General features: G+C 40.3%; 1 protein-coding gene across 2 annotated transcripts in view; it reads left to right on the top strand.

Annotated features, from left to right (window-relative positions):
* The window catches only part of VPS13C (vacuolar protein sorting 13 homolog C), a 197,979-nt gene that overhangs the window by 115,378 nt on the left and 66,384 nt on the right, over positions 1-16,217 (top strand). For both annotated transcript variants that reach the window (XR_009867321.1, XM_062206048.1), the window contains exons 42-47: positions 522-625; positions 1,337-1,504; positions 3,725-4,029; positions 4,986-5,133; positions 8,872-9,022; positions 14,436-14,548. Coding sequence is in view for 1 of the 2 variants with exons in the window: in XM_062206048.1 (XP_062062032.1) it covers positions 522-625; positions 1,337-1,504; positions 3,725-4,029; positions 4,986-5,133; positions 8,872-9,022; positions 14,436-14,548 (989 nt within the window). In the remaining variant the exon portion in view is untranslated. The remainder of the gene's footprint in view (positions 1-521; positions 626-1,336; positions 1,505-3,724; positions 4,030-4,985; positions 5,134-8,871; positions 9,023-14,435; positions 14,549-16,217) is intronic.

The following is a 16,217-nucleotide window of genomic DNA, read 5'->3' as shown; positions in this document are numbered from 1 at the left end:
ATGGAAAGAGACAGGTTTTCCCTTCTCTGGTTTACTCCCTAAATAGCCACAATGGCCAGGGTTGGGCCAGGCCAAAGCCAGGATCTAGGAGCCTCTTCCAGGTCTTCCACGTGGGTAAAAGGGCCCAAGCACTTGGACCATCTTCCATTGCTTTCCCAGGCATGTTAGCAGGGAGCTGGATTGGAAGTGGAGCAGCCAGGACACAAACCTGTATCCACATGGGATGCCAGCAACTCAACTCGCTACGCCAGAAGGCTGACCCTGATTATTTGACTTTTTGAAACATGATTTTTCCTTGAAATTTAGCAGTTTTTTAAATTTTAAAATCTCCATTTTTGTGTATGAGATGTCTGTAGCACTTAAAGATATTACGGACTTTAGGTATCTCACACCTGGAAGTTGATACTGTTAATATGTCTAATTGTGACATTCTGTATCTCGGTGGTATTTGTTGTGGTCTTAAGATACTCCTGAATTGATTCACTTTGAGTGAAAATTTGTAAATGTTACGTTTCCCGTAGGGATGGACACCTCTATTTCTGTGAAGCCAAAGCAGACTGATGTGTTTGCTAGACTTCGGAATATTGTAGTTACAAATGCTGATTTGCTGTCCATTCATAAAAAGGTGATTAAAATAGATTTTTATATTGAAATTTATTTTGTTCTTTGGATTTGAGATACTGTGATCCATTTAGTCTATTTGGTATAGACGTATTAGTTGTCATATGTTAGGCATTTTGTTAGGGTTTGGGTGAGCATGGTAACAGTCTGCTTTTACACTTTGCACAGGTGAAGCCTCCTTACTTGCAGTAAAAGTTATTTCTGAACAGTTACGTGGTTGATATTTCCACTCATAATTTCATAGAAACAGGAAAATGTTACTTTTAAGTACTAAAAAATTTTTAAAGATTTATTTATTTATTTGAAAAGCAGAGTTACAGAGAGGAGAGACAGAGAGGGGAAAGAGGGAGAGAGAGTTTCCATGCACTGGTTCACTCCCCAGATGGCCAAAACGTCTGGGGCTGCGCCAGGCCAAAGCCAGGAGCCACTATCTTCTTCCGGGTCTCATATATAAGTACAGAGGCCCAAGCACTTGGACCATCTGCTGCTGCTTTCCCAGACCATTAGCAGGGAGCTGGGTTGAAAGTGGAGCACTGGGACATGAGCCAACACTCACATGAGATGCTGCTGGTTGGCTGATGGCTTTACCCACTATGCTACAACCTCGGCCTGGCACAGCTCCTTTCTATGTCAGTCTGTAGTAAGGGAACTATGGTATAGTGATAAGGCTGTTCAGCCCTTTTGATGTCATAACTGGTTAACCTCATCTTTTTAGGCTGTTTCGATTTTGGAAGATGAAGTCTTTAGATTCCAAATGACTCTTTATCCAGATGCCACTGAGGGGCAGGGATATGCTGATGTGACTAAGGTGGACGGCAGACTGAGCCTCAAAGTGGGTTGTATTCAGATTGTTTATGTTCATAAATTCTTCATGTCTCTCTTGGTAAGTGTTTTAAAAAAATACTTCTTTTTCATTGAGTCTTAAATAGTTTGCCTATGTGATTGAACCATGATAATCAAAATCTTCACTAATAGGGCAGTGTGATAAACTCCCAAATGCTAAATAAAAAATTTTTAATTCCATGATGGATAATCAGTGAATTTTTAAAAATCATTGTTTTGAACATAGGAACCGTTCTCTATAATTTTCATAGTTACATGCTTTAAAAATTTTTTTGGATCAAATTTAGGACTTTTCACTGTTGTTTGATGAAATGTCTTTACAGATATTTAGCTGAAAGGAAGCTCATTAGGCAATAGAAAGACTAACAATGGAACTTAACAGATGTTGGTTATATTTGTGATCATCAAAGCCATGCAATTCTGTTATAATTCTGTGTGTCATGGGCAGAGAGTTTCATTCTGCCTCTGCCTCTTCCTGTGGCTGCTAATCACAGCTTTCAAGTCAGGAATTTCTGTCACAACCACCATGTTTGCTTTTGTAGAAGATAATTTATTTTGGGGAATGGGAGAGAGATTAAGTTGCTTTTGTATTTGTTAATTGATGAGCATAGAAAATTGCTTCTAAGAATGACCTTTTCTTGAGTGAGGAAAGTCTGTTTTTAATTGATACTGGTATGAAATGGTTCTTACCATTTAGAGAACTTTTGAGTCTTATTATTAATTGTAGTATCATAAGGAATTGGATATCTTTGTGAATGCTTGAGTACATTTTTAAAAAACTTTATAAAGTAGCTGGCAGAACCATAGGTTTTTTTTTTTTCTTTAAAGATTTTTTTTTTTTATTTGAAAGAGTTACAAAGAGAGAGAGAGAGATCAAGATCTTCCATCCACTGATTCACTCCCCAAATGGCTGCAATGGCCCCAGGGCCAGGGTAGGCCAAAGCCAGGAGCCAGGAGCTTTTTCCATGTCTCCTAAATGGGTTAGGGGCCTAAGCACTTGGGCCATCCTCCACTGCTTTCCTCTGTGCTTTAGCAGGGAGCTGGATCAGGAGTGGAGCAGCCGAGGTGAACCCTGGTGCCCATATGGGATGCCAGTATCACAAGGTGGCAGCTTAAACTGCTATGCCACAATGCCAGCCCCCAAACCTCAGTTTTTAAGAATTAACTTTATTCCTCTGACCCAGAGGTAAAGCACTGAATCCAATTTGGGAAAAGTGAAGTGCTTTCTTTTTCTTTTTCTTTTTTTTGAAAGATTTATTTTATTTATTTGAAAGAGTTAACAGAGAGAGGTAGAGACAGAGAGAAGTTTTCCATCTGCTGGTTCACTTTCCAGATGGCCACAATGGCCAGAGCTGTGCCGATCCGAAGCCAGGAGCCAGGAGTCTCCCACATGGGTGCAGGGGCCCAAGGACTTGGGCCATCTTCTGCTGCTTTCCCAGGCCATTGCAGAGAGCTGAATTGGAAGTGGAGCAGCCAGGACTAGAACTGGTGCCCATATGGGATGCCGGCACTTCAGGCCAGGGCTTTAACCCACTGTGCCACAGCACCAGCCCCGAAGTGCGTTCTTTTAACCCTTTCATTTATTTGCTTATTTCTTTTCTTTTCTTTTCTTTTTTTTTTTTTTAAGATTTATTTATTTATTTGAAATGCAAAGTGACAGAGAAAAAGATAGGGAGAGACAGATCTTCCGTCCGTTGGGTCACTCCCCAGAAGGACTCAGTGGCTGGGGCTGGGGCAGACTATCTGGGTCTGCTACCTGGCTGGGAGGGATCCAAATACTTGAGCCACATTGTGCTGCTTTCCGAGGCACATTACCCGGGAGCTGAGTCATGAGAGGGGCAACTGGCACTTGATTGGGTGCTCTGATAGGGGATGCTGATGTTGCAGGAGGCGACGTCAGTTATCTGTGCCACATGTTGGCCCCTAACCTTTTCATTTAAATTTGAGCTTTCCGTGACTAGTGTTCATTAAAAAAAGAGAGATGTAAAAAAGAATTAGTAGAAAAATGTGTCATAAAAATTAAATAGTTCTGAAGTAGAGAAAATCAAAGTTAACTCTTCTAGAGGTAGCTGTTGTTAGTAGCTCGGAATGTATATTTCTAGGCTTCACTCTGTGATATATACAACCATAAGCAACATCTCTTTCATATGACCTATTTTATTTAGTTTTTCTCTTTAAAGTAAATGCTTTTAATAAGTTTTTCCTTTTAAAAATACTTGCTTTTTGAGAAAATTCTCTAAACAACAGTGTCCTCCAACAGAATTTCCTCAACAATTTCCAAACTGCCAAAGAAGCTTTGAGTACAGCCACAGCCCAGGCTGCAGAAAGAGCTGCCTCCAGCATGAAGGACTTGGCTCAAAAGAGTTTCCGCCTCTTAATGGACATCAATCTGAAGGCACCAGTTATTATAATTCCTCAGTCTTCAGTGTCACCTAATGCTGTTATCGCAGATCTGGGTTTAATCAGAGTTGAAAACAACTTTAGCTTGATCGCTGTGGAACATTATTCTCTTCCTCCAGTCATTGATAAGATGAACATCCAGCTCACTCAGCTGAAGCTTTCCAGGTATAAATACAGCATCTAGTTATGTATTATAGGATTTTTGTAGATGTTTTGCCTGTGTTAACATACTTTACTGCTTTGTGATTCTCATTTCTTACTGTAATTTTGAAGCCTTGACTATTGGTTTTTAGTTAGTGGTTAATAGTAGTGTGTCTCATAGGGCCTGCATTTTGTCTTGCTAAATTTATAATGTGTGTTTTTCCCATTCTGTAAAAATTCCCTGGGAATTTTCATTGAGTTGTCTAAAGGATTATTGAATCCAGATGAGAAAGGGTTGTAGGAATACTTATTTGATCTTGTGTATGTTTATTGGTAGGCACGCTGAAAATAACAATATTATACGTTTAACTTTTAGATTTTGTGAGTTTTCTCCTTATTTTTGGAGAAGTACCAATAACATAATCAGAATTAAATATATGATAACTTTATCTTCCAATTTTAAGAGGATATAACTTTTATTTGCATGGCATTGCTATACTAAACTGTCTTTGTGTAAGTAAATAATGCAATAGTCATACTTTCTGAAAACTGTGTTTGAAGTCAGTATATTACAGATTTTACTTTAGATACCTCTGCATAATAAATTTGATTTAAACTGACTCAGGCCAATTTGTGACAAAGAAGTATGTTCTGCAAAATTCTGATAGGAGCCTGAGGTGCTTAGGAAAATGCTATATGGAAATTGTTACACAGTATGAAAATAGCCCCCATTTAAAGTGCAGATTAAAGAGTATATATATTTATATGTGTCATATATATGTATTTCTGTAAAGGCACTTCAGAAAGTTCATGGAATGTGGAGTTAAAAGATGAGTTTATTTTGATGCCGAGTCACCCTCTGAGAAGTTTTCAGAGGTTTGTGGAAATGTGTATTATGAAGATACAGATTTCAAATACTTTGCACTGAAATAAACTTATCTTTTAATTCCCTTTTTCATGACTTCTTGTTTTTCTTTCAGAACTATTTTGCAGGATGACTTGCTGCAACCTGACATTGAAATTTTAAAACCAGTCAACATGCTTTTGTCTGTACAACGAAATTTATCTGCAACATGGTATATGCAAATTCCAGGTATGGAGATAAAAGGAAAGCTAAAACCTATGCAGGTAAGTATGTAGTATTAAATATATGAAAATTGCTGTATAGGCTTTTGTCATTGATCATTGGGAACTTCTAGTGTATATCAGAAATAATGCTACATTAGAAAGGAATACTTGGTTACCTGAAATAAGATCATCCTTGTTTACCATGCTTTTCTGTACTTCATTTTATTTATATGTTTGGTAGAAACAGCAAGAAGACTGAGATGAACTTGTTGTGGTATAGTAAAAATAGTCTTCACTTTGGAAAATTCTATTAAGTCTTAACACAGTTAAATTGTATGAATCTAGAGTGATGTTCAGATACACATTGAAAGCACCTTAGTATTTTTACACAGAAACCCTCTTCTAAAAAAAATGCTTATTTATTTGAAAGAATTACACAGAGATAGAGAAAGAGATCTTCCATCCTCTGGTTCACTTACCAGATGGCCACAATGGCTGGGGCTAGGCCAGGTTGAAGCCAGGAGCCTGGAGCTTTTTCCTTGTCTCCCACGTGGATACAGGGGCCCAAGCACTTGGACCATCCTCTGCTGCTTTCCCAGGCATATTAGTAGGAACTGGGTTGGAAGTGCAGCAGCCGACACTCAAACTAGCACCCAGATGATATGCTGACGCTGTAGGCAGCGGGTTTTCCTGCCAGATCCCATCTTTTAATTAGAGAACAGGCATATTTTGAACAGGCATATGTGTTTATTTGGCAGCACTAGTGATATCGTGGTGAGTGGATTACATCCTAGCTTACAGGAGGAAGCCTTACTGGTGAAGGCAGTTCTGGAAGTGTAGACATCCTGTGTTCTGTGTTGGCTGCAGTGAAACTGTTGACGTCAAACAACAGGGGTTGGGGCTGGGGAGGGAGAGATGTAAGCAGATAGAGTGCTTGAAAAGCAAATAAAAACTCAGTAGTTGAGAAATTTTTTATATCTGTGATTATTTTAGGGTAAATTCTATAATAAAATAGAAAGGAGTTCTACTAAGGAGGAAATTGAAGCTTATTGTGGAAGTGGATATTTTATCTCTGTTTGCAAGACTGGATTTATTACATGAGAAACATACTGAATTGTATCTGTTGGGAGTGTTCATGGAGAAGTCTCTGTTCCAGAATCTGAGTGCCTTTTCTTAGTTTCTCCTTTACAGCCAAAAGATTGGGTCCTAAGATTAATATTTGATCCTTTTTCCAAAGATTGTGTGGTCATAGGTTTGCTGAAAGTAAAAGTAAAATCTAAATGTCTATCAGTAGGAGAATGTATATGAAATTATGATATATTCACACATGAGCATTGCAAAGCATATAAAATGAATGAACTAGAACTGTTTGAAACAAAATAAATATATTTTAAACATAAAAATGAAAAAAGTGAGCTGCAAAATGATGATATTGTTCTGTTACATTTTACAGCAAGCAGGGCAATGCTATATTGTTATAGGGGAGGCAGTAGTAAATGTAAGAAAGTCCTCACAGGAGTGATAATTCTCTCACTCGGGATAGTATCTTTCTCTGGGGACGAAAGGAGAAGGGACTGGAGTCTGAGAGGTACACACAGAGGCTTCAGCCATATCTGTCATGGGGGAAGATACCTGAAGGAAGCAGAGCTGCTTGTTAAGCTTTGACACAGTTGGGTGGAAAGGGCCTAGGGGAGGACTGCAGTGTGCTCTGTCCTTGGGCTTTGTGTTTGAAGTTTCCCAAACATGGAAAGAAACAGATCCAATGGTTTAGCCCCTATGTGTGATGCTTACTTTAACCAAAAAAGATACGTATTATCTCTACAATGCAGATACACTGCATAATGTTCCCACTGCCTAATTGGTCAGCCCTAAACGCCCTCTAAACACCCTCTCTTTGGTCATACTCTGTGTAGTGTTTCAGGGCTAGGGTGCAGCTGAGAAAGAGTATTACCTGGGTTACACCATTCAGTTGTTTAAGGTCAGTCAGTCTGATAGTTCTTTTTCCTTTGTTTGCTTAAATTCTAGAGGTTGGTGCTTTTTATTTTTAGTGTTTTTTCTTTGAATTTTTATTTCAGGACCCCCTTCTACACACACACAGGTGCACACACACACACACTGTGTGAGAGAGATGGGGGAAGGGTTCCTGTCCAGTGTCCCCTCAGTGCCAGTGTCTTGTGTCAAAGCCAGTAGTCAGGAGCCAGTCCAGATGTCTCATGTGAGTGGCAGGAGCACAGCCACTGGAGCCATCACTGCTGCCTTCCAGGGTCTGCATTAGCAGGAAACCGGTTTCAGGAGCTGGAGTCTGTCCTGGAACCCAGGTGCTCCAGTGTGAGACACAGGGGTCTGAATAGGTGTCTTAGCTGCTAGGCTAAATGCCTGTTCCTGGTAGTTGTGAAAGCACTGTAGAGCTACCTTTCAAGATTGTCAGACTCAGTGAAGATCAGTCTAATAAGATTTCAGAAAGTTCACAGTAAATCTGTATTATGAAAAAACTATGCATGTATTTCAAGTATTTTTGCACCAAACTGAACTTATCTTTTAATTGCATTATTTCATGAACTTTTTGAATTGCCCCATATGACAGAGTTGTTCTTTCACTCACAGCGAAGTGCCAGAGACAGTGTAGTTAGCGGTTCTTCAGGCAGCTGTGATAACGTGGTTGCTGTCCTGAGTAGAGATGGATCCATAGGAATTTCCAAGGTGTTACAGTTACGCCTATTGTCTTAAGTACTGTGGTTTGAGATAAACAAGAAATGCCTGATTACTATCCTAAGCTAAAAAATTTTCCTATTTTCATTCAGATTGGCAAGCAAGCAATTTCCCTGGTGACAGGGATCTAGTTTGGGTCACACAGGGTCCTGCGTCATTCAGAGGAGGTGCTCTGTGTGTGCCTGCATGTTTATATGAATTTGTGTGTAAACACTTGAAACAGGCTTTTGGATCACTGTATCCCATAGAGAAAATTTGTGTAAGGTAGAAGGGTAAGAAGCTCCAAAGAAAGCACTGATTTTATAGACGTTAATAGCCCAGGAGCAGCTTTGTTAATTTTAGCCGCTTCATATTGCTCTATAGCTACCTGTGAAGAAGATATTATTCCCATTTTTAAAGACTTAAACTTGAATTGAGGAGGCTGAGAAACTTAGTCAACCTCACAGCTTTAAAGTGGTGGAACTGCTAGAGGAGATGCCTCTTTTTTTTTTTTTTTTTTTTTTTTGCTTTTTGTCATACATCCAGTTCTGCAAAGACGAGAGATGAGCAGGATTCTTTGTTTTGTTCATAAAAATTATTTTTAGTTGAATTTGTTATTCTAAGAGATATTATTTTGGTAAGTTCAGTGAATGTTTTATGTATGTCTGACTGCATAAGAATTGGGAATAAGAACCATGTACACACCTGCTTGTTAACTTCCGGATTGTGACTGGAAACTGAAAAGCACTGTGTTGAGTGTGGGGAGGAGTAAATGGTCTAGAGGAAGAACTGGTTCTGGGTGAGGAGAGAGGTGGGGAGACAGGGAGAGGGGTGGCATGGTGTGGTAACAGATCAGGCAGGAGGGGCCTTCGCGTGCCGGAGGTAGGGGCTTGGATACAGTGGAGGCAGGAGTGTATTTACACTCAGGAGGCATGTCTCTTCTTAGAAAAGATGGAATTTTCTCCCGATCTTTGGGGTCTCAACACTGACTGTTTTCTGTTTTAAATAGATCAGCACATTGTTAATTTGGAGAAACAAACTGAGAATTAGGTCTGATATTTTGCATTTTTTATGACATTATGTCAGCAACAAATTTTTCCTGGTTTCTAGGTTGCTCTCAGTGAAGATGATTTAACAATTTTGATGAAAATTTTGCTGGAAAACCTTGGAGAAGCGTCTCCACAGCCAAGCCCTACCCAGTCTGCCCAGGAGGCAGTAAGAGTGAGGAAAGAAGTTCCAAGTGGACCTGACCACCTCAAAGGTATAAGCTGATGAAGATACTGCTTTGTGGAGAAAAGTGAATGTTAACATCATCTTTTTTTTTTTTTTTTTAAAGATTTTATTTATTTGAGAGGTAGAATTACAGACAGTGAGAGAGAGACAGAGAGAAAGGCCTTCCTTCCATTGGTTCTCCCCACAAATGGCTGCAATGGCCAGAACTGCGCTGATCTGAAACCAGGAGCCAGGTACTTCCTCCTGGTCTCCCACGTGGGTGCAGGGGCCCAAGCACTTGGGCCATCATCTACTGTCTTCCCAGGCCACAGCAGAGAGCTGGATTGGAAGAGGAGCAGCCTGGACTAGAACCGGTGCCCATATGGGATGCTGGTGCCGCAGGCGGAGGATTAACCTACTGCGCCATGGCGCCAGCCCCAATATCATCTTTTTAAAAACATTTTTTTTTTTTAAAGAGTTAGAAGCAGCAATGGTAAGCCAGAAGCTTCATCTAGGTCCTCCACATGAGTTCAGGGGCCCAAACACTTGGACCATCTTCTGCTGCTTTTCCCAGGCCATTAGCAGGGAGCTAGTTTTGAAGTGCAGCAGCTGGGACATGAACCAGCACCCATTTGGGATGCTGGTGTTGTAGGCAGCGACTTAACTGACTATGCCACAACACTGGCCCCAATGTATTATTCATATTTCGTGCTTTTTAGTTGTCCAGCATAGTGTGGTATGAAGTGAGGTGGTACTATGCTGTTTACTGTGGAAATCTGCCATGCGAAGGGCTGCCTGTTGAGAAGCTCCCAGGGGAAGATCTGCCCACTGCCGCCACAGGCCGACATTCACCTTGCATTGCCTGTGTGCCGCTTGTTTGCTCTTGTGAAAGCTTAGTTTGCTGAGTTCACCAAGCACTGAGGGTGGTATGTCTTGAGAGAAAATGCAAACTAGCCATGCGATGTAGTAAGATCCCAAAATGATAAGAAAGAAAAAGACCTTAGTATCACCTCTTATACATAGTCACCTGAACTGTGAGAAAGGAAGATATTCTTTGTAGTAACAATTGTACCTTATGTGGCTTTATTGGAAATTCATGTAGTCAGATACATGGGATTTTTCAGGTTACTAAAATTGAGCCTTTTAGGGGCCGGAGCTGTGGCTCAATTGGTTAATCCTTTGCCTATGGCGCTGGCATCCCATATGGGTGCCGGGTTCTAATCCTGGTTGCTCCTCTTCCAAGTCCAGCTCTCTGCTGTGGCCCGGGAGGGCAGTGGAGGATGGCCCAAGTGCTTGGGTCCTGCACCTGCGTGGGAGACAAACAGGAGGAGGCACCTGGCTCCTGGCTTTGGATCGGCGTAGCTCCAGCCATAGCAGCCATTTGGGGAGTGAACTAATGGAAGGAAGATCTTTCTCTCTGTCTCTCTCTCTCTCACTGTCTAACTCTATCTGTCAAATAATAAATTAAAAAAAAATTGAACCTTTTAAAGGCAGAAATTTCTTAAGTAACACCATTTCTTTTTTTTTTAACTTTTATTTAATAAATATAAATTTCCAAAGTACAGCTTTTGGATTACAGTGGCTTTTTCCCCCCCATAACTTCCCTCCCACCTGCAACCCTCCCATCTCCCACTCCCTTTCCCATTCCATTCACATCAAGATTCATTTTCATCATCTTTATATACAGAAGATCAATTTAGTATATATTAAGTAAAGATTTCAACAGTTTGCACCCACACAGAAACACAAAGTTTAAAATACCATTTGAGTACTAGTTATAGCATTAAATCACAATATACAGCACATTAAGGACAGAGATCCCACATGAAGAATAAGTGCACAGTGACTCCTGTTGTTGACTTAACAATTTGACATTTTTGTTTATGGCATCAGTAATCACCCTAGGCTCTTGTCATGAGTTGCCAAGGCTATGGAAGCCTTTCAAGTTCACCAGCTCTGATCTTATTTAGACAAGGTCATAGTCAAAGTGGAAGGTCTCTCCTCTCCTCCCTTCAGAGAAAGGTACCTCCTTTTTTTTTTTTTTTTGACAGGCAGAGTGGATAGTGAGAGAGAGAGACAGAGAAAGGTCTTCCTTTTTACCGTTGGTTCACTCTCCAATGGCCGCTGTGGCCAGCACATCTCGCTGATCTGAAGCCAGGAGCCAGGTGCTTCTCCTGGTCTCCCATGCGGGTGCAGGGCCCAAAGATTTGGGCCATCCTCCACTGCCTTCCCGGGCCATAGCAGAGAGCTGGCCTGGAAGAGGGGCAACTGGGATAGAATCCGGCGCCCCAACTGGGACTAGAACCCGGTGTGTCAGCGCTGCTGTTAAGCCACGGCGCCGGCCCAAGGTGCCTCCTTTTTTAATGGCCTATTCTTTCCACTGGGATCGCACTCGCAGAGATCTTTCATTTAGGTGTTCTTTTTTTTTTTTTTTTTTCCAGAGTGTCTTGGCTTCCCATGCCTAAAATACTCTCATAGGCTCTTCAGCCAGATCTGAATGCCTTAAGGGCTGATTCTGAGGCCAGAGTACTGTTTAGGACATCTGCCATTTTATGAGTCTGCTGTGTATCCCACTTCCCATGTTGGATCATTCCCTCCTTTTTAATTCTTTCAGTTAGTATTAGCAAACACTAGTCTTGTTTGTGTGATCCCTTTGGCTCTTAATCCTTTCATTATGATCAATTGTGAACTGAAACTGATCACTTTGACTAGTATGGCATTGGTACATGCCACCTTGATTTTTCTAACTCTATTGTTTGGGGCAAGTCTGATTGAGCATGTGCCAAACCGTACATCTCCTCCCTCTCTTATTCCCACTCTTATATTTAACAGGGATCACTTTGCAGTTAAATTTAAACACCTAAGAATAATTGTGTGTTAATTAAAGAGTTCAACCAATAGTATTAAGTAGAACAAAAAAAATTCTAAAAGGGATAAAATATTAAGTTGTTCATTGACAGGACAAGGGCTGATCAAGTCACTATTTCTCATAGTATCCATTTCACTTCAACAGTTTTCCTTTTTGGTGCTTGGTTAGTTGTCACCGATCAGGGAGAACATATGGTATTTGTCCCTTTGGGACTGGCTTGTTTTACTCAGTATGAAGTTTTCCAGATGTCTCCATTTTGTTGCAAATGACTGGATTTCATTGTTTTTGACTGCTGTATAGTATTCTATAGAGTACATGTCCCATAATTTCTTTATCCATTCTACTGTTGATGGGCATTTAGGTTGATTCTAGGTCTTAGCTATTGTGAATTGAACTGCAATAAACATTAAGGTGCAGATAGCGTTTTTATTTGCCAATTTCCTTTGGGTAAATTCCAAGGAGTGGGATGGCTGGGTTGTATGGTAGGGTTATATTCAGGTTTCTGAGGAATCTCCAAACTGACTTCCATGGTGGCTTAACCAGTTTGCATTCCCACCAACAGTGGGTTAGTTAAGTAACACCATTTCTAAAATACAAAGTTCCTCTTGTTTTCTTAAACAGATTATATGAAATGTGGCAGTCTTATTATTTAAAGTCACTCATGAATATCATATGACCTACTAAACCGTAAATGGGTCAGTATTTCCCTAAGAAGAGATAAATACCGAGTGCTTTAAAAATAAATGGTCCCAGGCAACCGTGCTTTTATAATGCCTTCAGGCCATCAGCTCTTTATTCTGACAGCAACACCATACAACTTCGCTGCTTCTGTTGTTACTCCTGTGTGTTTTGAAATCATACAAATGAATAGACCAGTGAGCAAAAGTAGTTTCTGACTGAAAGAGATAAAATGTGAACCTGAAGAAGCCAGCATCTTCTCCCCTGGTGCCATGTGTGCTACCTTGTAGACAAATGCTAGGTCAGTGGTCTGTTGTTACAGTAAGGGAGGAATTATGTAGACACAGATACACTGCAGGAGGCAAACTTGCTGAGATTAGGGATGTCATGTTCAGCTGGGATCAGATTTATGTATCTACTTCTCCATATGCGGTGGATTTGATACTTGGGAAAGCTGGTAAGTTGAGATGAAAGCTGCAAAGATGATGAATTTTGGTCTATAAATTATTTTCAGGAAACTTGCAGAAAAATATCTAATATTTTCTAACTTGGAAAAGCCTTATGTGGTTAAAGTTATGCAGTGTTGGCTTTTTCTAGTAACTTGAAAGAACATGCTTTCCTGTGGAATAACCAAAATATAGAATCAGTCTCCCAAAAGATTAGAAAGTAACAACTTTTCTGCCTGTTCTGTCTGCAGATGAGAGAAAGGACTAACTACTTCTTGAAGTGTCTTTTTTAAAAAAAATATTAATTTATGGGGCTGGCACTGTGGTGCAGTGGGTTAACACCCTGGCCTGAACTACCGGCATCCTATATGGGCATATGGGCGCTGGTTCTAGTTTCAGCTGCTCCTCTTCTGATCCAGCTCTCTGCTATAGCCTGGGAAAGCAGTGGAAGATGGCCCAAGTCCTTGGGCCCCTGCACCCATGTGGGAGACCCGGAAGAAGTTCCTGGCTCCTGCCTTCGGATTGGCGCAGCTCCAGTCATTGCGGCCAACTGGGGAGTGAATCATCGGATCGAAGCCCCCCCCGTAACTCTGACTTTCAAATAAATGAATAAATATTTATTTGAAAGGCAGAATTACAGAGAGGCGGAGAGAGAGAGGTCTTCTCATCCGCTTGTTCACTCCCCAGTTGACCACAATGCCTGGAACTGTGCCGATCCGAAGCCAGGGGCTTCTTCCGGGTCTCCCACGTGGTTGCAGGGGCCAAGGACTTGGGCCATCTTCTGCTGCTTTCCCAGGCCACAGCAGAGAGCTGGATCGGAAGAGGAGCAGCTGAGACTAGAACCAGCGCCCATATGTGATGCCGGCCCTGCAGACGGCAGCTGTATCTACTATACCACAGCGCTGGCTCCCTTGAAGTTTCTTTAACCTTAAAATTTCAATCCCACCTTACCATTTTTGAACTCTATTTGATTCTACTGTGGAGTTCTATTCTGTTCTTCTTAAAGAGGTATAATAGATTGATATAAAAGATTGGTATAAAAGATAGCTAAAGATAGTGAAAAGTATACTAATTTAGTAGGAGTTGTTTTATTAGTTGTCTAATCTAGGACAAAGTATTTGACTTTTCTGGACTTCTATAACCAGTTAAGTGAAAATGCCTTGCTAACTATAAGCTGCTCTATAAGAAATAGCTTTGCTTTTGAGACACTTTGTTGTTGTTGTTGTTAGTCTTTATGAGCCCCATATTTTTTTAAAAAATGTGAGTAGTCTATCTCGACCACTTTGCCTTGTATTTACTAAATAGATATGAAATAATTATTGCCACTTTTATTGTTTCAAAGTATGAGTTAAATAATCCTAGAAGGCCTGTATAACTTTATAATAAAAATTATCATAGGTTTTTGAAAATATGTAAATCAGTATACCAACTTAAAAGCTTTGTTTTCCTGTCTGTGTTGGAACCTGTAGAGCAAGAAGACCTGACAGACTCCCAGCTCTCTGTGGACCAGAACGTCACTCTCCAGTTTGACTTTCACTTTGAGTCTCTTTCTGTTACACTTTATAACAATGATATCAACCAGGTATGTAATAAACTTCTGAAGTTAAAAATAAATCCCGAGCTCTAGATACTCAGTTTTAAATACTGACTTTTTTTTGTGCTGTGACTGTTCATTAGAAAATTTTAAATTCTGTTTGGCCTACAGAGTGTGCATTTGTTCTGCCCTATGTAGTTTCCTTGTTAGTGTTCCTAATATTGTTAGGCTAGAGGAAAGATCTTAGAATTTTATTTCTTCACGAATGACATCAGAAATAAAATATTTTAATTCATTGCTAGTATAATTTGATATGTGATTAATTGCATGCAAAATTTTATCATACAGCTAGAAATATGTGTATATATAACTATTTGAGAAAAATAATTGTGGTTTTGGAGCTAAAACATAATTATTCTTAAATTCATGGTTGTTTTTGATATATAAATATTAATTGTGTTTCTACTGAGTAAATTTTATATATAGTAGATACGTACTAGGGATACAGATTAAAATACTGAAGAACCAAGATCTAGTGTCATGATTTGAACTAAATAATACATTAGTAGTATTGTAGGAAATTTTTAAATTTTGTAAATGGTGAATCCCAGTAAATATTTTTGATTATGTAAAGTAATTATATGTTAACACCCATAACGCACATGCCATATTATAATACCCATATTTCATTGACTTTGGATATTATATCTGTTGCTAATATAGTTTTATATGCTAATTCAGCTTTCATATTGTTTTTTAAAATTTTTACAGTATTCATACATTGCTACTGTTGAACTTTGTGTTAATGTCCATCATTTGGGTAATGAACTGCCTTCATGAAAAATTTATAGTGTTTGGTGTTCATGGAAACACCAGAAAACAATCTTGTAGAAAATGAACAGTTTAGTTATTTTTTTTTTAAGATTTGTTTATTTGAAAGTCTGAGTTACACAGAGGAGGAGAGGCAGAAAGAGAGAGAGAGGCCTTCCATCTGCTGGTTTACTCCCCAGTTGGCCACAAAGGCTGGAGCTGCGCTGAACCATAGCCAGGATCCAAGAGCTTTTTCCAGGTCTCCCACATGGGTGCAGGGGCCCAAGGACTTGGACCATCTTCCACTGCTTTCCCAGGCCATAGCAGAGAGCTGGATCATAAGTGGAGCAGAAGAACTCAAACCAGTTCCCATAGGGGATGCCAACATCGCGGCAGCTTTACCCGCTACACCACAGCACCTGCCCTGAAAGCATTCTTCATTTCACTTAATCTGCCAGTGTCTACTAGACCCCCAGATGTAGAATCTTATGGTCCTGTTTATTTCCTTCTCTGTTTGCTGTCCTAACTCATTTAGATACTGAGCGCTGTTCTTCACGTCAGCATTTATTCTTTTTTTAAATATTTCTTTATTTATTTTTATTTATTTGACAGGCAGAGTTAGACAGTGAGAGAGAGAGAGAGAGACAGAGGTCTTCCTTCCGTTGGTTCACCCCTCAAATGACTGCTATGGCCAGAGCTCCGCCAATTTGAAGCCAGGAGCCAGGTGCTTCTTCCTGGTCTCCCATGCGGGTGCAGGTGCCCAAGCACTTGGGCTAATCTCCACTGCCTTCCCAGGCCACAGCAGAGAGCTGGACTGGAAGAGGAGCAGCTGGGACTAGAACTGGCGCTCATATGGGATGCCGGTGCCACAGGTGGAGGATTAACCAAGTGAGCCACGGTGCCGGCC

Source organism: Lepus europaeus, chromosome 11 (genome assembly GCF_033115175.1).
Source record: "Lepus europaeus isolate LE1 chromosome 11, mLepTim1.pri, whole genome shotgun sequence".
NCBI lineage: Eukaryota > Metazoa > Chordata > Mammalia > Lagomorpha > Leporidae > Lepus > Lepus europaeus.
The sequence above is the reverse complement of the archived record's forward strand: the minus strand, read 5'-3'. Positions and strand labels throughout refer to the sequence as shown.